Source organism: Pteronotus mesoamericanus, unplaced genomic scaffold, assembly GCF_021234165.1.
Source record: "Pteronotus mesoamericanus isolate MK-2021 breed Mesoamerican mustached bat unplaced genomic scaffold, CSHL_Meso_final contig_74, whole genome shotgun sequence".
Lineage (NCBI taxonomy): Eukaryota > Metazoa > Chordata > Mammalia > Chiroptera > Mormoopidae > Pteronotus > Pteronotus mesoamericanus.
The window spans coordinates 9,393,606-9,418,797 of NW_026555247.1; the positions used below are offsets into that span (position 1 = coordinate 9,393,606).

The window sequence follows — 25,192 nt, forward strand, 5'->3', positions numbered from 1 at the left end:
AAATAAAATACATTCTATTTTCTTTGCATATCCATTCAAAATCTTTTTATCATGGTGATATATTTTTCTTGACTTTTTTGTGTTACTTATTTGATGTAAAATTACTGCAGATCTGAACTGAGTATTTTTCTTGGTGATCACAATTTAAAACAGAAATGAGAAATGGAGACTCGGGGGCCCCTCTGGAAGGGACCAAACAGCGTTCATCACTGCGGTGGGGTGGAGCAGCTCTGGGCTCAGCAACACCTCCAAAGAGCCGTTTCGCATTTTACACCAAAGACTGATAAAGACAGAACACATCACTGATGCATGCAAAACTTCCATTAATTTCCATTAAGTTCAAAATTTCAGTCCCTTTAACTAAAAAAACACCTGATGATAGAAGTAACAATGTGAGTGGTTAACTTTGTTGTGAGATAAGGTTATTGAGTTTCTGCTCAGTCAGGCCTTATAAGCCAAAAAAGTGCATGGATGTACGCACAGTAGAACCAGGTGACCCTAGTAATTAAAGAAATGAAGATCAAGGTATTTTGTTTTGGTGGGATGACCATTAGGATATCAATGAAACATTCATTGAGGAAAAGGCCTCCAATTGTTTGGAGAATCCATACACTTTGGGTTGTTCAAAGCCAGATGGTGAAAATCAGGATCTCTTAGGAAATTTGCAGTTTCCTATTTGTTGGGGGCAGGGCCTCACATGGCCTTTTAATGCTTCTGATGTTCAAGCCATGTGGCCCATCATATCACTTTCTGGGGACAGCATTCTAAAGATGGTCTTTAGCCAGGAGGGCAGTAAAGAGAGACAGAATAAAAAGAAAATCACAATATTTCAAAATGGAGTAAAGGCTCTTTACTCCAATGGAGTAGGGTCTTTGACATTGTAGAAAGACATTACATCTTTTAAGATCAATTGTTACACACAAATTAGTACTTTTACACTGTAAGTCTGCCCTTGAAATCCTAGAAAACAAAGCCAAGAAAAAGCCCTCCTCCCCTCTGGGCTACACTAAGGAGAGGGTGTGTGAGAGGAAGCAGGGTGCCGTCAGGGAGTGGGGTGGGGCAGGGAACGGTCCCCGAGGGTGGGACGGTTCGCAGTGCCCTGGAATCTAGAGACCTGGAAGGAGAGTTGCTGTAATTCTACATTCATGGGCATTCTAATGTCCTAGGATTTATCTCGAAAGGGTTGATGATATGCAGGAGATGTTCCCAGACGTTGGTAAGAGCACCCAATATCTATGGGGTGAGTGTGAAGAACTATTTCTTTCCTGTATCGTTGACTACCAAAATTTGTGTATGGGTCCCATGAAACTGATGGTTGCTTTGAAATGAATATTTAATTGCTTACCAAAAATACAAACAAGAAACATAAAAACGCAAGATGGAGCAAAGCAACGCACAATGGTCAATTTAACATCTAAACCAGCATCGCCTGCTTGTTTCAAAAACAAGTCTAGACACATGTTTAAAAATATCTCCTAACAATGAAGATGATCTTCAAATGGCTTAGCAGTTCTGTGACAGACGGGGGTTTTTAAGATAAGGTGCCAGAAGGTACAGGTGAGGAATCCCTGAGCCCGTAGTGATTCAGGCAAGAATCCAGAAGTAAGGCTGTTTCCATGGTCTAGGAAATGAATGAATGAAATATATTTGAAATTTGGAAGGCAGTTTTAAGAGAAGCAATTGCTGAATTTGGCAGAGTAAGTATAAAGGCAATGCTATGTGTTTGGAATGGCCATGGTATGTTTCTTGTAATCAAATTTAATCTTCCTGATAACTTTGCATTAAGACATATTTGTGTTGACTGTATAAGAGGACGGTCACTCAGAAGTTGGAACTATCTGTGGCCAAACAACTATTAGATAAATGGCAGCATCAACAGTCAAAGCCAGGACAAAGGAACCACAAGTTATTTTTGATGTTGCTTCCGAGATCCTGTGACCCGCTGGTGACAAGGATGCACAGGGAAAGATCGGGAAAGGAAGATGAATAATTTCATCTTTTCTAATTAAATTGGTGAAAAAGAGATTCACATATGATGCACAAGTATCAGGTTAGGGGAGGGGTATAATTAATTAGATTTTTAAAAAATCTGTGTAATTCAGCACTGTCCAACAGAAATAAAAGCGAGACACATATGTATTTTTATGTTTTCCAGTAGTCACATTAAAAGTAAAAAGAAACAGGTGAAATTAATTTTAATGACATATTTTATTTAACTTAATATGTTATTATTCCAACAGGAAATCAATATAAAAATTACTGAGATAGTTTACATTTTCTGGTACTCTTTAAAATTCAGTGTATATTTCGCACTTAGAGGACATTTCAGTTTGGACCAGCCACATTTCAAATGATCAACAGCTGCCCATGGCTAGTGACTACCCTAAGACAATACAGGTATCAAGGACTGGGATGCATGAAATCTCGGGGTGTGGCTGATGAGGGACAAAAAGAAGGCTCAGAAATACCCATGAAGAAAATACCCATGGGGGAAAAAGCCATGGAGAAGTGCCCTGGGACTCTCCCAATAAGACACTATTCGAGGTCTTTAATTATTATGAAGCACTAAAATGATTAAAGTAGCAAATTATGTCAGAGAACAGAACTGAATGAACAGGGCCTCTAACCACTGCCAATGGGCCAAGTGATACCTGGGAGCCTCCCGAAGGCCTGAACACCTGTGGGGCCTCAGTCAGTGGGAAGACGGCCAGCCAGATGCAGTGAGCACTAGGGGAACACCTACTGCTTGCATCACAGGCAAATGGTGTCATTGTTACCTTCCCTCCTGGATCGGAGTTTAAAAATCAGACTGAAGCAAACAGCCATCAGACCAGACCAGTGAATTTTTCTGTAGATGAGGATTTGTTTGCTGACTGTTATGTATGTTTTGTGACTTACCCTCTAGAAGTAAGTGTTAATTTGATAAGTGTTTATTATCAAATTAACACTTACTCTTCAGATAAACACTTATCTATCTTATTTATCTGTCGCTGATGCTGGTATTAGCAAAAGGTTAGAAGAAATGCAAACAGACATTTATTTAAAAAGATTACTACTTATACAATAATATTCTGGAGAAATATAACTATCGTGTAACATGATTTTATAGACCTACCACAATGATCTCAGGTTACGGTGGGGACACAATAACACTAAGTGACTGGTATGATCATTTCATTTAAAATTATATAGTTATTTTGGATAATTGTGAGATCGACTAAACAAAAAAAAAAAGTCTTTGTGCAGTTATCAAGATGACAGTGATTTTTTAAGTCACTGCTCTCTACATAGGCTGTAAGGTATCTGTCACTTTGTAAGAGAGTCTTAAAAATACAACTGGTGCCTTCCGGAAGCTCAAGTGGCAAGTTCCCATTTCATAGGAACAGAAATAGAGAAGCCCCCTTTTTCCTGACATCATCCCACAGGAGTTTGTGCCTCCTCCACCATCCACCTGCAGGGCTGGTGAGAATAAATTCCCTTCTAGGAGGAGGGCACGGCCCCCAGTCTAGGCAGAGCCAGGAAGACTGTCCCAGGAGGGGACCAAAGTCAACTGTTTCCTTGGCACTCCTTTACAAATGGCTGGGTGGGGTCAAGGGAGGACACAGCTCATAGGCGTAGTGTATGCTGCTTATTTGTAAACCTTCTTCATATACTTTCTATATTTATTTGTTGGCCTTGAGCTCTCATAAGTTCCATTGCTCTTCATTTTTTTTTTTTTTTAACGAGACTATCTTGGCTTCCTGGACTTTTGCATACTGTTCTAAATATACCGACTCACTGATAACAGTCTCTTTTTTTTACCCCTAGTTCACAAGTTGGTGGGACAAGTGATTGCCTATAAAACTCTAAAAACTGATAAGCAAGTATGTTTTAGAAGAAGAGGACAGAAGAAAGGTCCAGGGTAGGAATCATTGTCCTTTTCGTACTACACTAAAAAATGTGAAGATCTTTGCAGACTGAGGTAGCTCAGACGTCCATTCTCATGTGACATTTTTACGTGTCCCTCACTAAGCTGTGCGTCAAGCCCTGACTCGTAGAAGATCTATAGCATGTCAGGCAGCCTCGGGAGCAGGGTGGCCCGCATGGCGCTTTCATGTCCTTACCCGGCCCTAGCCAGGCTAAGATGCTATGCTGGTCAAAGGAGAAACAGTTAGATCATCAAATACATGCACTTCTGAGTGTGATGTTTCCGTTTTTGAATTACCTTGATTCAGGGTATTTGGTGAGGGTGGCCAGGCTGCTGGTGTACATGTGGCCGCCCACGTCAATGTGGACGGGCGCATTGGATTTTGTGAGCTGTGCTGGAGTAGGAATGCCTTGGTTGTTCAGTGGAGATGCAGGAGATCTAGTGATCAGAGGTCTTGACATATTGGGCCGACTGTCCTACAGAGAGATAAGCAAGTTAGACACGTTCTCTTTTTTCCAGTGGAGAGAAAGGAAACACATACATCATAAAGAGTAAGCCAGTGACTAGAGCTGACGATACTCATTAGGCAATAAAACTAGCAAGCTCTCACTTTTGTTATAATGAACGTTAGAAAAACAAACTCGGGAACAAAGGAAAAACTTCCCAGGCTTAGAATCAAGGAGCTGAACTAATGTTCATGTCAAATCATTCTGAGCACTATGACAAATTTTACTCATGAGTTCTCCCATTTAACAACTGGTAAATGGCATGTGGAGAAGCACTATTCATTCCAAGTGAAAAGATGATCAACACTTAAAACAATACACATCTAAATAAAATATGTATGCTTTATCCTTCTCTTGGAAAACTTCCTAAATGTGATGCAGTTGAAGTTAATACAGACTTTTCAGCACCTGTGTTCCATAAAATGTTTTCAAACCATTTTTCAAATCAGGAAAAAGAGGGCATGACTGGTTTATCCATCAGTTCACGTACTCAGAGCAACCTTGTAAATAGGGACCCTAAGTTTATCTGTCAACAGATGAAAAAAAAATCTATCCTCGCTCTATTATTTGTTCCCTGTTTCTCTCCCTGGAAGGCTGTGGGTCTGGGGATGCTTTGAGAGAAGTGCCCCCCCCATTTGTGGTCTCACTTTCCATGGTTTCAATGACCCAGAGCCAACTGCAGTCCAAAAGTACAAGAGGGAAAATTCTAGAAATGAACAGTTCATAAGTTTAAAATTGTGCACCATTCTGGGTAGCAGGATGAATGTAGCAGTAGCTGGAGAGAATCTCTCTCCAACCAGCTGTGTGGCGCACAGGATGACTCATCCTCTTGTCCCAGGTGTCCATGCCGTAGACACTCCCTATCCATTAGTCACTTTACCAGGTAGTCTCGGTGATCAGATCAACGGTCACAGTATGGCAGCGCTTGTGTTCAAGTAACCCTATTTTACTTCATGGCCCCAAAGCATGAGAATAGCTTGAACTTTATTATAGGTACATGTGCATAAGAAAAAACATGGAATATATAGGGTTCAGTAGCATATACAGTTTCAGGCATCCTTTATAGGTAAGGGGACTACTGTATGCTCCAGGGATAAGTATGTGCTCATAAGCCACAAGCAAGCTGTTCTTCTGTACCGACTTCTTGAAGAAACCAAGTTCCCCAGGTGCAGTGGAGACCGATGTCAATGTAGCAAGTTTAGTCCTACAGGCAAAGGTGCAATGTGGGCAAACGGAGAAGATCCACGGTGGCAGTGAGAACATGGAGAGAAACTGTATTCTCTGAGAAACTGAAATATTCCATCCTTTCCACAGAGACAATGTAAATATTTCAAACACTCTCCAAACATGGTTGATTGCTTCTAGATCCCAAACCACAGACAAGTCAAGTCAGATCTCAGGCACTCAATGAAGGCGTCAAATATGTAAAGTCTACAATTGAGGAATAAGCTAAAATAGCATTTATGTTTGAATTCTGAACACCGCAAGTACACCCTCAGACTTATAATGTAGCCAGGGACTGTCTTCAAACACGCAAACGACATGTGCCAAAGCCAGTGATGAGGCATAATAAAAGGATTTTGAAACATGCCTTTGAAGGAGATTACAAAGGGGAAGTCATCTAATTTTTGTATTTACAACCCAGCATGATAAAGTATAAATTTGCAAAACATCATAGATTTTATGGTCTGAAACAGCTTTAGGAGTTACCTGGGGCATGGTTGTTAAAACTACTTAGCATTAACCACATGTCCAGGCAGGACAGCAGACTCCCATGCTTTCTGAAACCCCTAATCTAAGCGTGAGCCGGGCAGTGATTGGGCCTTTCCACGAAATGCTGACCACCTGCGTGGGGCTCGCCTCTATGCTGAATTAAACAGAGCCCAGGAGCAGTCACAGAAAAAGAGCGGATGCTTTGTTCCTTAAATTCAGTGGTGGGTTCATGGGTGTTACTAATTATTCTTTATATGTTCCTAGATATTTTTAATAATGCAAAATAGGTATTAAAAACCCCAAAAGGATGTTTGTAATGCAGAGAAAAGAAGTTAAAGAGGTATTGGGGATGGAGGAGAACTAAAACACAAAGACTTCGTTGGTAGGAAATATAAAACAGTTAATGTTCGGAAATATTAAAAGTAGCATTTTAAAATCTGGGTGACAGAAAAAACGTTTTCCTTTGAAAATGCAATCCTATGACCTCTACTTTTAAGAGAGACATACTACCTAACTTCCTTTTAGAAAATTATTTCCTGGCTCAAGATTCTCCCCAAACCCCTCCCTGTTATAATTCAGCCCATCACAGCACACTGCAGTGTCCGTAATAGTTTTTCAATTGGACACATTCTATATCCTGCCTGAGGGTGCCTGGGCGAAAATGAACAGATTTGCAGGGTTAATACTGTAGTTAGACTGTGACCTCATTCAGCACAGCGCTAACACTGCGAGGTCTATCTAGAAGGGGAAAAACACCCGTAACTGATTGGTTGAAGGATTCCAGATTTCTCGGACTATAGACCACTTACATTGTAAATCATAAATGTATGGATATTGCTAAATTTAAAATTAAACCAGTGTTGCTTCAGCTGGGGTTGGGGAGGGGGACTAACGCCCCAGGGCAGGCAGGGCGTTTCAAGACGGCTGCTCTCGGGCTGCCTAGGTCTCTGGCGAGCCCTGCCAGCTCTTCTAGATTCTTTCCGTTCTGAAAGCTCTTCCTGTTCTGTGTCCGTCCCCTTAGCTAAGATCACTTCTAAGGCGTTAACTGATAGCTAAAGGGGTCAAGGGTTTTCATTCCGTCTGTTCTGCTTGGTGCGGGCTGAATGCACTTTTACAACCCACAGGCTGGGGCTGGGGAGGATACTGTACCCGGGCCGGGGAGGTCTTGGGCACGCAGCAGCTACTCAGTATCTATTATTGCACCTACTGCAGATGCTTTAGGTAACAGTTCTGGCAACCCCCTTCCCTCACCTGTGACTGCAGCTGACGTTTTCTCTTCTACACATGAAGGTCCCAGATGGAACGCCTATCCTGGCAGCAGCCATTTCCCTACCAGCCCATGGATGAGACCAATGCTCCAAAGAGCCGGCTAAGAGCTAGAGAGAACCTGGGCTCTCACTGACACCGTATCAGCCAGCTCTGACCTCCTACCTCTAGGCTTCCTGTTACTTGGGAAAATAAATTTATTTTTAAAGTGAGTTTGAGTTGGGATTTCTGTTACCTATCCTGACAGAATACCCGGACCCCCACACTACTTTCCATGACTGCCTCCCCATGAGGTCACTGATTTGGTGACACTTTGCCCATCATGCCAAGGACAGCTACCAGCTGATAGATGCAGCTGAATTTTCCATCACATTATCACCATTCATCAACTCTACTTTCCCATCGGTCCTTTCCTTGAATCACTCACCCATCGTCATCTCAGTTTGCATGTTTTTTCATATTATTTCTCATGAAATGAAAACCATAAACTTTAACCAGAAAGGGGAACAAACGATTTAGAAGTGCATCATCACTACTGAAGAAACAGCTCAGAGCACTGATGTGTGTTCTGAAAGGTGGCCAGGCAGAAGGCTGTCTCCGCTGGACCCCCTTCTGAAACGCACTCCTCATCCAGGGGCGAGGAGCTCCGCCCTAACACTAAGCTCCTCAGTTACTGCCCTTCCCTGTGCAGGTCCGTGTTCCTTCTTTCCATATTATTTATGAACAGCTCCTACGTGCCAGGCACTGTACCAACAGCAAAGAGATATACAACCGCAGAGATGACAGCTTGGTCCTTGGCCTTATTAGGCTTGTTGTTCAGTGGGACAGAGAAGCAGAGAACAAGTAACTATTACCAGGCAGGGAGGCCTGGTTACTATGGTTGCTTAATCAAGGAGACACATAACCCAGGCTTGAGGGCAGGGAGGTGGGGTGGGGAAGGTCCCCGGAGACACTGCGTGCTGAGATCTGACTGATGAGAAGTCCACACACAGTGGGACACAGGAAAGAGGGTTCCAAGCACTACTGCCAAGGCCTCAAAGTGGGACTGCGTACTTTTTTGCCAAGGCGGAAAGATAATATAGGGAACAGAAGCTTGTAACATCATGGTCTGAGAACCACAGAATTGCGGTTGACCCTTGAACAGCAGGGATTTGAACTATGTAGTTCAATATACACACTTTTTTTTTTCAATAAATACCTCTACAGTTCTTGATCGGCGGTTGGGAGTCCATGGACGTGGAGGGCTGACTGTATGCACTGATCTACCTCATTTTCTATAGGGGACTTGAGCATCCTCAGATTTTGGTATATGTGGGGAGTCTGGGACCAAGCCCCCTCACGTACAAAGAGACAATTTAAGTTCTGGGGGAGTCAAAAGTTATAATCAAATTTTTGACTGCAGGGGAGTCAGTGCTCCTAACCTCTACGTTGTTCAAGAGTCAGCTATAAATGATAATTTACAATAAAATAAATAAAACCCACCATAACATCCTTATGTATGAAAAAGAGTAAGATGACAAGGAAGGGAGCTAACAGCCAGCTCTGTAAACAGCACTGTCCAACAGAACTTTCTGCAATAATGGAAAAGCCTTCTCTGTCTACACCATTCGTACAGTAGCCACTAGCCACCTGCGGCTAATTCAGCATTTGAAGTGTGGCTAGTGCAACTGAAGAACTGAATTTTTAATTTCAATTTAATTAATTTAAATTTTAATTTAGGCCACCACCGGTAGCTAGTGGCTATTATGTTGGACAGCACAGTAAACTTTGGTTGAATTTTTGTTAACACGCGAAGCCCAAATCATGACAAACATGAACTTATCATTCGTGTGGAAATGGAGAGACAGCGGCGTTTTAGAATTGAATACAAACATGCAGCATATGCAATTCCCTCTCCCCTTCTCACACTGTTTCTCCCTTCTTTATTGATTTTATGAAAATAAAAGAAAGTAACAGCCACACAGGAGGAAAAAGAATGATGATGCACACAAAGCATCTGTGGATCTCACAGAGAAAGTGCTGGGAGAAGGTGCCAGACGCTGAAGCACATTCTGTGTGATTCCGCTCACACAAAGTAGCAGACAGGAAAGCGAATCTGCAATGACAAAGCTCAGAACGTGGTACTGACTGGGACGGAGTAAGAAGAGGCCCTCCGGGGAGCTGGGAAAGTCCGAAATCTTGATCTGGGTGGTTACACAGTTATATCCATATGGATACCTAAGATTTATTCACTCCCCCCGCCCCTCAATTCTACTTTAAAAGAAAATCAACCAAAAATAATCTTAGAAAAAACTCCTCCAATCAAAACACTTTTCTGTTCAGATACTCATTTAAATTTGTATGAAATGTTGCTTTTTTAAAAAAATCCAAAACGATATTTATTATTTCCTCCTACAGCATTTGCCAAATTTCACTAAAATAGTCTGACATGAGACAGCCGTCTGAGATTTTTACTTCTAATTCTTCTTTCCCCATTTCTACCCTGGATAGATTTGCCTGGCATGTTGATGGGTTTACCCTTAACATTCCCATTTCCCAGCAGCGTCCACTCTGTGGCTTCCTTGTAGCTTAACCATCCATCTCACCTACCCAACAGAGCAGCAACGATTTTTTGGTAGGAAAATCCTTTAACGGATTTGACTTCAGGCATCTTTCAAAAGAAGCTAATGAAAAATTTGCCTCCTAAATCTCACCTAGCTGTGTGCTGTTCAAACCGGAGCCCCAGGGGCACTGCCTTGAACGCAGGAGCTGAAGTTTAAACAGAAAGTTTTAATGACTTTATTTGTTATGAACGCATGCCCCTGTCTTATGTCGGGTTTTGCTATCAAGATGGACTATATTGCCTCTTTCACTGGGAAAAGAAACATGTTTCTTAGGGATATTTTCAGAAAAGCATGTCAATAGTAAAAAAACTTACCTATATTATTTGATATTGTAATTCTTATCATTCAGTAGAGTAGCAAAGGAATGTGATACAAATCACACCTTTTCCAAATTTCAACCTGGTTTAAAATACTTGTGTACATGCACACATATCACACACACACACTCAAGTAGCATCTATATTATATGGACTGTCTGGAGCATAAAATGTTTTGATTAATTCTACTTCCTGACAGCTGACCGACCATTTAGGTCATGCAAACTGTAATCAAGGTACCTTAGCCAAGGACCCTGCTTCCTAGGGTGATAATTTGTGGTTGCCTCAGGAGTGCTATTTCAGGACTGACACAATCCTTTTGGACTCACCGTAATGGTGCTGTAGAGAAACATCACTTTACTGACCACAGTTACTTAATCATATAACAAGACTCTCAACCATAATGTCCATGTATTTTCTAAGAGGCCTCATTTGTTTCTTCATTCATTCCAATATTATTTATTGAACTCCAACCAGGTGTTAAGCTCTATGCTTCCTACTGACTTAAACAGCAGAATGATCCTGGAGAGAAAAAATCTTTTCTTATAATTTCATGAGTTAAAAAAAAAAAAAAGCCCCAGCAGTGCTTTCAGATTGATGAATACTGTATACATGATTTATTTAGAGGACAGTTTCTGTCAATCTCTGAAGTCAGCAGAGAATCAAAATAAAAAGTCTTCTGAGCATCCAAATTTGATATCAGATCTTCCATTCACTTTATTCACAAGAGCCCCCTTCAAACTCATAGAGCCTACTGATTCTTAAAATTCATCCATTCATTAGCAAGTGTGATCATTGGTTTTTCAGCTCATACAAAAATCATCCACAATGAAGTCATCCCAAAACTAAACCCTAGACTAACTTAAATTAGAAAGTATATAACATACTATTGAAGAAAGATTTCCGTCCCAAAAAGAGCAAAAGAAAACACTTTTTTTAAAAGGAAAAACAAGATATATAGCTGGGAAAGTCACCTACACAGAACATCTGGAGGGTACAGGAGAAAGTACTGTGATTTTTTGGAATCTGAAAATGTGGTCTGAACTCAGGCTTAGCCTTTGTGTCAGCTGGAAAAAGAGATCAAACCTATTGAACTCCAGTTTCCTCATTGCTAAGACAGGGAGGAATCTTCCAGCCCTACACAGAGGTGAAGCTGGCCACGAAAGAAACGTTTGTGACGGTGCACAACACAGCACGTGGCACAGAGCAGGGTAAAGGGAGTTTCCTTTTGCATGTGAAAAATGAAGTCTGACAAACCAGTAAACCAGATGTACAGAGACTTCTATGGATCTAGTGAGATGTTCAGAGAGCTTTTAAAGTGGTTGAGAAGGTAAAGATCCATGGGTGAGAAAGACAGCATTTTACACTGATAAAATAATACATTGTGGGGCATAGACAAATTTAAAAAACAGGACAGATCATACATAACAAGAGGCTAGTTACATGCTTTAGACAAAGTGTATGAAAGGAAGCAGAATGGAATCATCATAGCAGATTCATAAAATGAAATGGCATTTGAGCTGTATTGGCTTTTCAGATCAAAATATTAATTTCAGAGCTTTAAAAAAAGAAACCCGCAGAAATAAAAAATAGGTTTCGAACTTGTTTCAGAATGACTGCAACTGTGTTACATTAATCTGCAATTACACCCTAATCTGAAAGAGCAAAATGTTACCCTTCTCTTACTACTGTTTATCTATTTCCATGCACAACCTCTGCCAGACATGGAGTGACTTCCCTCAACGTGCCTTTTTTTCTTTCATAACGAAATAATGTATCTGAGAAGCTCCCTTATTAGATTACCAAACTGGGACCAAGAAAAGAATGACTATTTGCCAAAAGTTCTCTGTTTCTTTTTTGCTTTGTTTTGTTTTGTTTTCTCCCAAAAGGGAGGTGAACTTGAAAAAAAGAGAACATTGTGATAGAATTTTGCTGTTTTTTATAATTGGATTTTTACATTAGGTTCCTTGGGTGTTTTTTGAATGTACTTAAAACATCACAGAATATTCTTATTTATTTTTCTAAAGATTCTACTTATTCATTTTTAGAGAGAGGGAAAGGGAGGGAGAAAGAAAGGGAGGGAGAAAGAAAGGGAGAGAAACAGCGATCGATTGCCTTTCATTCACGCCCCAAAGAGGGCAAACCTGCGACCCAGGCACATGCCCTGAGTGTGAACTGCACCAGCGACCTTTCGCTTTGTGGGATGACGCCTGGCCGACTGAGCCCCACTGGTCATGGCTCACAGAGTATTTTTAAATACACACTCCAGCTCTACTATACATGTTACTAATTTCTTAACAATTAAAACAGCACTAAAGTGAAAGTCTCTGTAACAGTTCTAAATGGAAAGGCCATTTTTGCAAAAGTATGAGTATGTAACAATAAAAAAATGCTGGAATCAAATACACCAAATATTATTAGGGGTTAAGACCAGGTGATGAGATTACAAGCAAATTTTGATTTTGTCTTTATTCTTTTGTGCTTTATGATGTTGAACATTTATTACTTTTGAAATTGTAAAGAATGCTAACTTTAAAAAGGGAAAAACTTACTGCCCAATTAAATCAACCAACACTCGGCATGCTGCTATATATTTTACCTTCATAATCGGGATTTTTGGGGGGACATTTTTAAATGAAGGAATGAATAAAGAAATACAGAAATAAAACTGAATGTAGGGATAATGCTTCCTTTTCTTTTATTTTCTTGCCAGAGAGGAAATATGTGGAACAGAAAATTAAATGGGCCTCAGGTCATGGTAAATCATATTTAGCTGACACAGAAGTCTATTTAGTGTGATACTAAAAGAAAGGGACTGGAGCCTATGGTTTCAACACTCTTGGGAACTACCTGGCCATCTGTCCATTCCCCTAGCTCCCTCCATCCCCAGATCTAAAACACAGCTAGAGTAAGACGGCCCAAGCTATACATGCACACTTGCGTTTAGAGAAGCTGGCATTCTGCACACACACTCTTGGATGGAAGATGCAAGTAGCAAAGGCTGGCAACGAAGCAGCAGCCAGAGCTCACAGAAGGCCTTCTAGTCTGAAATCAGAAACCTCTGCACAGTGTTAAGTGTTATCACCATTTCACAGAGAAGGAAGTTGACTCTGAGGTGAAGAGGCTCAGCCTGTAATTATCCAGTAATGAATTTACTGGGATGGTAATTCATTACCAAGCCATTGTGTGCCAGGATGAGGTTACCACTCTCCATCACTGAGCTCTCTGTGCTCTGGCTTCACAAGAGGAGAGAGAGATTTGCCATGGTCCATCCACATTCTTCCAATTGGTCTGTTCCAGGATGAACACAACTGGCTGAGGGTTAGAAGGATGGTCAGGGTCACACAGAAGAAGGAAAGAGCCGGCGGGCCTGGGAAGTGAACTCCTGCCCCTGCCAAGGACTCTTATTTCCCCACCACAGAGATCCGGCATTTTATTTACTCCTCTAACTGCTAGTCCTAGATGTTTACTGCAGGACACATCTGCCTCTAAAAAGACAATAAACTTGACTTACTGACTTTTTGGACGTGGTCATAAAAATTCCTTGTCCAGCAGTGTCAACAGCTAAATTCTTTCTAACCTTAATTGAGTCCCTAGGAGCTTCTGAAGATTCTTAGATGCCTATTGGCTTACTTGCATAAGAAGTAAAAAATTAAGATTCACAGGCTTGCAAATATACTGGCTCACTGTAACTTGCATAGTAGGTGTGTTCGGAAAGTTTATTTGCTCTTTTCCATTCATTTAGGAGACGTTGGCTGGCTCCTCTCTGGCGCTAGGCTGGGCACTGAGGAAGTCAGCTGTTGAGGGAGTTGAGAGTGTAACGTGGGAATCAGCCATATGCACACGGAATTCCTGATGGCAGGAGATCCCCATGCAAATAGAATGTTTAAAGATCAAATTATACTTTAAGTTATTTATTGACACTCCTAAGGGAATCACTTTGGGGCAAATGGTAGTTTGGTATAGCAAGGAACACACCATTCTCAGTTTTATGAATCCAGGGCACATTATTTTAAATTAAGACATACCTATATTTGGTAATTCCACATTACAAGGATCACACTCCCCACTCTGACCCAATTACCTTCTAAAGAGGGAAGCAGTTGCAGTGCTTCTCGTGGTGTTGACATCGATCAAGGTTTCTAAATTCAGAAACAGATTTCCGAGGATTCAAGGAAAGAGAGACCCGCGTTTTAGCCTGGACCATATCACTGAGGAGCTATGCGGCCTTGGCCAAGTCTTTCGTCTCTCACTTCATTTCTTCCCGTTTATAAACATGCAGTTGAGTCAGTTGGTCTATAATACTTTTTTTCAGTTCTGATTTTTTTACAATTCTATGATTTAAAAAAGTGTAAACCATAGAGATTCGAATGTCTGAAGAAAGTTAGCATTTTAGGAGGTCAGAACTGGAATTTAAAGTCCCTATGAAAGAAAGGAGACGTGGTCATGAAATGAAAGGCATTCCAAAAGTATCGGTGAAAAAAACCCCCAAAACCCAAAGAAGCCAACACTGAGAGATGTCTCAGCAATCACAGCATTTTCTCTGGCTGATTAGGAAGATTAATTTTAATCACTAATGGTTTTTATTTGCCTTCACTGACAGGAGGAAATGGCCAATAAAATATACTGCTTCATGAGCGGAATGCCTCCTTTGGAGAGATTCTTTACTTTGTCCCATTTTACTGGAGCCTTGTTTACGTATTTATATCCTGCATTGTTCTAAAAGACTAGAGTGGTCTGAAAGCATCTCGTTGCAGATTCCCTTACAAAACAGAAAAAAAACTGTTTTGGTGATGTAATATCCATCTTTTAAAAACAGATGCTTTTTAGTAAAGTAAGGATGCCTTATATGCAGAACCAGTGTCATCTTTTCAAAAAGACATACTGGGTAACAGAAAATTGGCGTGCTAGAGGACAGTGGTCCCAACGCTGGCACGCCAGAACCAGGGGCCGGCGTGTTGTGTTGAGAGGCAGGCCGCAGGTCCCGTGGTTTGCCGACAAGGCTTCTCCTTGGTGGTACTTGGTCCTGGGTATCTTTATCCTCATTGATGATTCTTTTCTGGCTGTTTGGGTCATTCTGGTTCTTGATTACATTATTCCCATGTGAATTGCATTACTCTCATTTGAACTGGTATGAAATAAAAGGGGAAGTGAATCAATGGACTGCTTTGGCTCTGTCCCTTCTGACATGGCCAAAGCCGGGTCTGCTGGCAGTCGGCTGCGGCCAGTGACCCTGGGCGGCCAACAGAGCTGCATCTGGACTGCGAGCCCTGGAAAGAGCACTTATTCCTCGGGATGTTTCAGATGGGACATTGATTGATGAAACTTCCTGCCTAGGACCAGATGGGAAAGGAGATAGCACAGAAAGCACAGATTAGGAAGAATGTGAATGAGCAGTAAAGACAGAAGCGATGTAATCATCCTCCTTGGTATTTTATTGCAATGAGCTATTCTTTACAATATTCACACTATAAAGGAGACATCTGTGTTCTGGGAGAAATATCTTAAAATAAATACCAACAAGAGTGAAAAAACAAACCAACCTTTTAAAGATCAAACTAAGTAGCAAGAAAAAAGTGGTACAAAAATGGAAATGCATTAGCAAAAAAATCATACCTGGAGTTTATAGAGTGCCTTATGCATATGAAGTAGTTACCTATGGGATCCCAGAAAGCCAAAGACCTTATAAACAATCATGACCTATAAGTCTTTTAAAAGGTCCAGGGAGGGAGGAGGGCAAGGCCAATATTCTCTTTTGCAAAGACAGAAAACAGACAGGGAAATGTAGATTAATTGCCCAGGGTCAAAAAAGTTCGTTGATTCAAAGCAAGAAGAAAGGTATCTGGGATCTAAGCCTGCTTTCTCCCGTCTCAGATGTGCTGTCTCGGTCTGCAGCAATCCGGCGGTGTCTGATCCACGGGACTTGGATCACTCTGAAAACAGGCCTTTCAGTTGCCCGTGGCAGCAGACGGCATCGCACCGGAGCCTTTCCGCGCCAGGAAGCGAAACGTGCAGCAGGATGTCTTTGGTATTCTTAAAAAACCCAGCTTAATTTTATTAGATGGTTATTTAACCACAAGACATGGTATATAATGCCACGGCGGGGGTGGTAGGGTGAGGTGGGTAATGAAATTTTGCCTAAGGAGGAAAGTGGTCAATGCTAGAGAAGAAAGGGACAGAAAATAGCTCAAGTACAGAGGCTAAGAAAACAAACGAGAAGACGAAAAGGAAAGGAAGAGGGGCAGAAAGTGAGAACAAAAGGCCAGTGATGTTCAGGGAGATGGGAAGAGAAATTGATGGAAAGGAAAAATACAGGAGAGACAAGAAGGAACAGAGTGTGTGCTGGGGGGAATGAGGTGGATCCGACTAATTTTATCTCATTTTCCAAGCACCTGCGTATTTTACTATACAGAAGCCAGTTTCTAATCCCTGTGAACTTGCCCACAGCTCCCTTGTTTATTCCATAGTAGGATCTTACTTGATCTCTCCAAGTGGGGAGCCACGAAAGAGGTTTAGGAGGAGGGTTTAAAAGGTTCTCCATATTAGGACCCATGGACGAAGCAAAAGTGGGGGAAGGACTGAGGGTGGCAGGTGGGGGTGGGTGGGGCAGGGGACAGTGGTGGTGGGAAAATGGAGACAGATGTATTTGCGCAATAAAAAAATAAGTAAATAAATAATTTTAAAAAAAAAGTTCTCCAGGTCTTGCAATTTGCTACGATCTTCTTGATAACAAGTCTGAATGATCCCCCTCTGGACTGCTTCCTTCGGAAGATCGCGGGGCTAAAGCCTAATTTTTAGGGAACCATGTAGGTCCTTGACCCAGATGGAAAGTTGGCTGACAAATGAGCTCACAGATAAATGGTTCTAGCCTGCTGAATGGAGGATTATAGGCATCCGTTGAAAGCCTACAGATACAATCAGAATGAAGTCAGTGGGTAAGCACTACTCAGTTATTTTTCCTATCAACCCCCCACAGTACTTAATGAAATACTTTTTTATTTTTGCACACAGCAGAAAATGAATAAACAGTACTGATGATGACAAAGCAAGTCTATAAGGCTCTATAATTGAGTGCTCTGATCTCCTTCCAGTAAATGATCTCAGTGATTTTTCTCCCATAAGGCAATGGCCCTTAACTACCATTTGATTTGTTACCTACCCATCCTACCTGTCAAATAAAAAGAAAAACAATCTCATGGCATTAATAGGCACAAACGTCAACTAAGGAAAAATTAAACTCTAGTACAGTGAAAGGGGTTTTGTGGAAATAAACACCTCGTACTTCCCAACAGGAGAAGCCTGGTGCTGTCATATTGCACAGCAAAAACACCCGTGCTGTGAGGAACCCCCAGGGTTAGCAGTCCGCATTCTGAGAAGGAGGGCATTTGGGGCGCTGGTATCGCTACCACGGTTTACCAAAGTGACAAGGCGGCAGCCAACCAGCCCTGTGATGCTGGCTCTGGATCCCTGCGGCTCCGAGGGACAGACCACGCAAGCGGGGAGGGGCTGGTCAGCACCAGAGAGTCCCACCCCACCAAATCCCAATTCAGGATGAAGGGTTTTCACAAATGACATATACTCAGAATCACCCTGGAAATCAACCAGAATGCAGGCTCCATGCGGTTGCAAACTGTTTTGTTCACTGCATCCCAGTCTCTAACATGGAGCCTGGCACTTACTGGGCCCTATTGCTGAATAACTTCATAGTGAATTCCAGAAGAGAATGGAAAAGGTGGGTGCTCCTGAACTCCCCGTCTTTCACCTTTCTTCACACAGACTGTGTGTGTGTGAAGAAAGCCTTTCTCTCCAATAACTATATAAGGTGTTAGATCCACTTCAGTGTATGGAATAGGAGCAGAAGGGGAAAAAAAAAAAACTAACCTGGGGCTCAGACAGGCTGAATGCTTCATGTAACATAATTCAGCAACATAGCAGCACATTATTTAAATGAAATAAAATATTTTATGGTATAATCTCATGAACTGACAGTTACTCTTTATAAATTCTATTTGAAAAAATATTACAACACATTAACAATGGCTTATAGAGGCAGAATGGACTCATGAGCTCCAAGGCCAGAGTGCTAGGCTTCAATTCTACTGCCGCCACGTGCCTGCCACATGGTTTAACTGCTGTGCCTCGGTTTCCCCATAGTTGCGATGACGTTAATGTCTTTTATGATTATTGTGAAGAAATCAGTAATACATGTAAAAAAGGAAGTTATGAAAAGCATTTTCCTAATGCCTGAAATAAACTTTTAAAAAAGCTATTATTTTTAATAATGGTTTAAAACATTTTACAAATGATAATTACTTTTAAAGAATTTAATGGTTATTTGTAAGGGATATTTACAAAATACTGGTCTATACATAGTTCATGCAACCATTCTTATTTCTTTTTTAAAAATCCTCACCTGAGGATATATTTATTGATTTGAGAGAGAGAGGGACATCCATCAGATGCCTCCTGTACATTCCCTGACCAGGGATTGAACCCAAAACCTAGGTATGTGCCCTGACTGGAGATCGAACCTACAACCATTTGGTGCATGGGATGATACTCCAGTCAACTGAGCGACCTGGCCAGGGAACATTCTTATTTCTTTATTCCCTGTTTTCCAGTGATTCTGAATTTGCTGTAAGATCCCAGCTTATTTTATACTGCATAGTATGCAGCGCTACACAAATACAGTTGGCCCTCCTATCCATGGGTTTCACATGCATAAATTCAACCAACTGTGGACTGAAAGTAATATTGAAAAAATATTATTTTTCAGTTCATGGTTGGGAATTCGCAGATGTGGAGGGCCGGCTGTATGCACTGACATACACCATTTTATGTAAGGGACTTGAACATCCACAGATTTTGGTACCTATAGCGGGGCGGGCGGGCAGTTCCTGGAACCCATCCCCCCATGGATACCAAGAGAGAACTGTACCCAGAAACTTAAACTTTACAATTATTACCTTTTCTGCTGAGGAAGATAATACACATTATTTGATATATACATGTATCCATAAGCCTTTAATGTTATTAACCACTAAAAATAATAAGCTGCTTTTACTTTATTCTCAAATTGTTTAAGTACAACTTCTATTTCAATGAAGACAGTGAATACTTTGCCAAACTTTCACAATTATGTTAAATCACACAAGTAATGTTTCTGACAGATCTTCAGAAACTCTTAACGCTAATGATGGCGTTAGTCGCTGCTGGAAGAATTTCCATGTGAACGGAAGTGCCCTCGGGAACAGACATCCCTCCTTTCTGTATTTCTTCTGTATGACAAATATGTGTAAAAGGTGAGACTCTGGTATGACAGTGGTGCTAAGATATTAACTACTCATTTCTAAGTCAGTCCACTATTTTGTGGAAAAGTGTTCTGTTAAAGTGCGCGCGTGCGCGCGCACGCGCGCGCACACACACACACACACACACACACACACACACTCTCTAAATCTTTACATTTGAAAATGCACTGGCCTTCTAATGGAAACTCTACCCTAAAAAGTAATCAAATGAAGTTTATAATAATGGCACTTAACTTTCTGGCCTGTTGACCAGCATTTGGAGAAGGTGACCTGAGTATTAATATTCACTCAACCATTCATATAGACTAGGACTCCAATAAATTCCATCACTGGAATCATTTTACCTGCTAATAATGTACTTGATATCCTATTTCATGTAATTGGTATACAAAAATTAAAATGTTAAACAAATTAAACAGTGATTACCACTTCTCTCTCAAAAGCTACCTTTGGTTGCACTAATATAACCTAGTTAGATGGGAATAAAGAAGAAGATAGGATGAGGTAAGAAATTAACATGTTTTAAATGTAAAAACAATTGGGGAGAGGGACGGCGGCTGGTTGGGGTAAAAGTCTATATACTTGGAACCAATCACCATTTGTTACTCTTAATGTAAAAATTTGTAAGAAAGCATTAAAATCAATTCAATTCAGCCTTAATGAGACAGCTCTAGCCGGAGCCTATTCACTGTACCTGTCCTAATGAGCATGAATGTGTCCTCAATGTCAAGTCTGACAATACGCTTAACGAAATTAATGTTAATCTGTAACACAGGATCATATTTGAGTTAGCAGCTCTGTAACAAAATCCGCATATTAATATTTTGAAAATGAGTAGCAAATGAACTCAGGGCTAGAAAAGAGCTGATTGGTGATGCCCCCCCCCCCCGCCCCCCAAAGCGCCAAAGGCACTGCGGCTCAGGGAGACCGCTCAGCCCCACAGCTCAGGATGGCCAGGTAGTCTCCGCTCTGTGTGCCCAGCGATTTTCTTTCTGCCGCCTCCCCGGAGAGAACTGGAGTCCTGTGTAACCTTGTAAAACTACATGGAAGTCAGATAATAGCCCATCTAAATTATTGATGACGAATAGTATTTGTTAAGACTCCACAACAGAGGACCTCAGGTACCCCCGTGGAGGTTATTAAGTGTAATTCTGGCTTTTTAATTGCCACTTACCCTGAAATTACTACCTCTTCAAGATTTATATGAAGATAATTCGGAGATTTGGTTTGAGGTGGGTGTCAACACGCCTGCTAATAGACCTTCATCACACGTATTTCAAAAGTGATATGAAGGGTAAGTAAGGAATGAGAAAAATATGACAAGTTGGAACTTAAAAAGCCCAAAACTAACATAAGGGCTAAAAAGATGGTGCACGCCAGTTCCATGTTTTAGCTCTAATATGTTTTACATGTCCCAAACAAGGAGCCGTAAAATGATTAACTCACTTATGCCTGTAAACGTTTACTCTGGCCTGGCTGGAACGGGAACTGCTGAGACGGTAAGAACAGCCCAGCTCTGAACCGGGACACTGCACCGTCTCCACGCCGGCCGGCACCCCCGGCCTTGGCTTCCCGAGGGCTGCAGGTCTGCAGGGCTGGCCTCCCCGCTCCTGCGCAGGCCCGCCGGAGCCACGACAATTCTCCCGGCCCCGACCGAGGCGGCAGAACTCCTCTGGGGCAGTGCCCACAGCTGTGTCGGGGATCTTTTCTTTTCAGCCTTACGACGTAGTGGCAGAAGAAAAGCATAAAAGGCAGCGCTGCTGGGGGCGGGGAATGAAAGAGGGGGGCGGGGAATGAAAGAGGGGGGCGGGGCCACCCTCCCTCCCCCAGGCCACCCGGCTCCGGAGGAGCGGGGACTGCCCCGGCTCTGACGCGGGAAGAGCTGGGGCCTGGGCTACAGCAGAGGGGCTCCGGCTGTGACGGCCTCCGAGTCCACCAGTAACAGCCCCGACAACGGGCCCTCTGGGGCCCTTAGTGTGTGTCAGCGCCATACTCAACACCCGGCTTCACAATCTCATTTAATCTGTACAATGACCTTGTAACATTTCACTAAACATACTATTACCGGCGTATTCCATTATTATGAAGCCCTAATCTCGGCAAACCTTCAACTTTTCCTCAATTAAACCCATTTTCCAAGTAACAGTGATAGAAGAAAATGCCTCTTTTTATAAATGGAGAAAAAAACACTCACCTCACAAGGCTGAAGAGAGAATTTAATGAGGGTATGAGGTGTCTCATATAGGACCACGGGCATGGTAAGGAAATAATAAAATTTTTAAAAGACCTATCAAAATTATGCTTCATCTAGCTACAGAATTCTAAGGCCTAGGTTTATAGTTACTAAAAACTTCTGCACTAGATTCCTGTGGATTACTGGCTTGCTTTAAAAACAGACAGAAACAACAAGGCCAGCACAGAATATATATGTATGTGCATATATACAGAGTATATATATATACACTATATATAGTGTGTGTGTGTGTATAGTATAATTTAATTTATATGAAATGCTAGTAAAGGTACCATGACAACTCACCTACAGTGGCAGGGAGCAGACCAGTGATTCCCTAGAGGCTGGGGTGTTGGGTGGGGGGCGGACAGGAGAAAACTTAGATGTGATCTGTATCTTGGTTGGGGTGATGGTTACAGAGGTATATACATTTGTCAAAACTCACTGAACTGCACACTTAAAATGGATGCTTTTTGTTGGGTAAAGATGATTGAAGAAATAGTTCTAATTTAAAAAAAGCAAGCACAAAACTTTCACAACTGTATACGACCACATATTTTCTCTTGAATGTTCTTTTTGGGATTGACCTACCACACTGCAATTGTGGACTGAACTGTCTCCCCCAAATATTCATATGTTCAAGTCCTAACCTCCAGCACCTCAGAATGTGACCTTATTTGGAAATAGGGTCCTTGCAGACGTGACTAACTAAGATGAGGTCATACTGGAGTAGGGTGGGCCCTACTCCAATATGACTGGTGTCCTTATAAGAAGGGGAAACTTGGACTCAGGAAAGCACACAGGGATAAAGCCATGTGAACGTGAAGGCAGGGATCCTGGTGATGGGACTATAAGCCAAGCAACGCCAAAGATTCCCAGCAAATCACCAGAAACTGGAAGAGAGGCCTGGATCAGACCTGACCTCACAGCCCTCAGAAGGAACCAGCCCTGGAGACAGTGTGATTTCTGGCCTTCGGAGCAATGAGACAACGCATTTCTGTTGTTTAAGTTGTTCAAGGCGCTTAGTCTGTGGTTCGTTGTTATGGCAGCCCTGGAAACTAATACAATAGGGTATAGTTTTTTTCTCCAGTTACATTAAGATTAGACACTATAGCCAACTGTAATTTTCTCAAGTGTAATTAAATCTTGGTGGCATCCATCCCTGAGACAAGAATCTTATCTACCAGACTCTGCTGAACAACAAATTTGCATGGAGCTCATGAATAATAAAGGTTAGTATTTTCTGAGCATTTACCATATGCCAGGCACTGTGCCAAGTGCTTTATGTGAATCAGTTCATTTAATCTTTGCAATGACCATAAAGTAGTAATTAATATAAATGTCATTTTCAGATAGAGAAACTGAGGTTTACAGAGGTTAAGTAATTTGGTCAAGTCACAAAGCCAGGAGGTGGCTGAGACCTATAGCAGGTTTCCAGTGTCTCCCATGGTGCCTGTTCGCTTCTCCATGTATCAGAAAAAAAGCGTTGGTGGCTGACAGCCATGTGGGTACCTTCTGCAGTTTCCAAATTATTACAGTAAAATTATTAGAGCTAACTTATTTTAAGTAGTACAAATAAACATTTACAGAGATATATTTTTTAAGTTACTAAAAAATTACATTTTTTCCCTGGCAATGTTGTAGACTTTCGTCTCCTAAAATGTTATGGGAAACAGCACTGTTGGATTTTACCAGGTGGGGAAGGTGGTGAGTTAATGATCAAATAAATTTGGAAAAAACACTGAGTTAAATAAGTTTCTTCATACAGGGCTTCCAAAATGATGGCATTTTTCCCAAAACTTCCCCAACCTGGGAACTCTATGTTTACAAACAGACACCTACTTTGCAGGACCATGTTTCCCCTCACTTACTCTGAGGAAAGTTGTACACAATGATGTACTTTTTATTTGAACTTGACAAGGGATTTGGCCATTGTAAGACTCAATTTCTACATCTATAATGTGTGGATGGGAATCAATGTTTTAACGTCTCAAAGGGCTGTTGTAAGAAAAATTGGAGGTTACTTAGAGTCCAGCACAGGATTTGAGGGCTTCAGGAGTGGCACCAGTCACAGGGTGGGCACAGGGCGGTGCTAACTCAAAAGCATCTTGACTGTTACCTGAGTAGCTTCTAATGCCAGTGGGGATGCCCTGCGTGACCCCATTTCCCCTTGCCTGGAGGTGAGGTGCTCACCCAGACAACTGGATTAGGATGAGGAACCTCACCTGCATAAACTGTCCCTGTTCCAGTGGGGGTGGGGGGTGCTGGTTGTCACTAAGGACAGCACGTCCCTCTTACTCGGGGACCACATTTAACTGCCGGGGTTCCAAAGGTGCTTCCCTCCACCAATTTCGGGCTCTGGAGGGAGAAAGAATAAAAGACGCCGAAAGATTCCCCACAGTATACGTAACGAGAATATTCTGGGTCCCACTGTATTTCCAAAACATTCTGTCTCTGCAGATAGAATTAGCTCCATTTAACTGTGTATACGATTTTTATTTTTTTCTCTTGGCCACGCTTTCTATTATTTATGGTAGCTTCCAAATTCACTCACGGTTGGGAATCAATATCCCCAACCATGATTCCATCTTCTTTCTATCTTGTCTTACTCTTTCCAAATCTTTGAGCAACTGCCATACACCCAAACATTTAAGAAAGCTCTGCCTTTTAAAAAGCATATGGGATGCATGCAATATGTTTAAAGATGCATATTAAATGTCTGCATTTATCAGAATTCATAAGAAAATATAACAGTGGTTGTCTCAAGGGAGGAAAATGGGGAAGGGAGAGTAAGAAGTAGGAGGCAAGGTTATTTTTCACGGTATATTTTAAAATTTTACCACGTACCTGTGTTAAATTATAAAACATTTTTTCAAATTTAAAAATACCAAAGGCACAACACCACACGTGCCGTTCCAGAGTTGTTACAGCCACAACTTTTGTTCCTCCTTCAACACAAAGCCTGGATCTCACTGTTTGTAAGTACTGCCTGGATGAGCTTCACCCAAAATGGCCTCTGGAAAGACAGCTGACTATCAGAGTTTATGCCCCAAAAACATCTCTCCTAGAAAATCCAGCCACCAGCCTCCAGAGCCTTCCTCCGAGAGGTCCGGGAGAAAACAGAGTTATCCAAACACCTACTTCTACAGTCTTGGCTTATTTCTCAATGCAACTTTCTTTCCAAAGAAAAAGTAATGACTTTCCAGAGGGCCTTAGGGGTTAAGGAAGATACTGCTAGGCTTACAGACACTGCCTGAGGAGGCAAGGCTGCTCATATCCTCACAGAGCGAATGTCCTAAGGAGATTACATCACCTGCTTGAGGCCTTGTGATCAAC

The 25,192-nt window shown here is 41.7% G+C and overlaps 1 protein-coding gene across 2 annotated transcripts in view; it reads right to left on the bottom strand.

The window, feature by feature from the left end:
• KCTD1 (potassium channel tetramerization domain containing 1) overlaps nucleotides 1–25,192 on the bottom strand; it is an 87,270-nt gene that overhangs the window by 37,912 nt on the left and 24,166 nt on the right. For both annotated transcript variants that reach the window (XM_054583482.1, XM_054583481.1), the window contains exon 2: nucleotides 4,205–4,383. In XM_054583482.1, coding sequence (XP_054439457.1) covers nucleotides 4,205–4,368 — 164 coding nt within the window. In that variant the 5' untranslated portion in view covers nucleotides 4,369–4,383. The remainder of the gene's footprint in view (nucleotides 1–4,204; nucleotides 4,384–25,192) is intronic.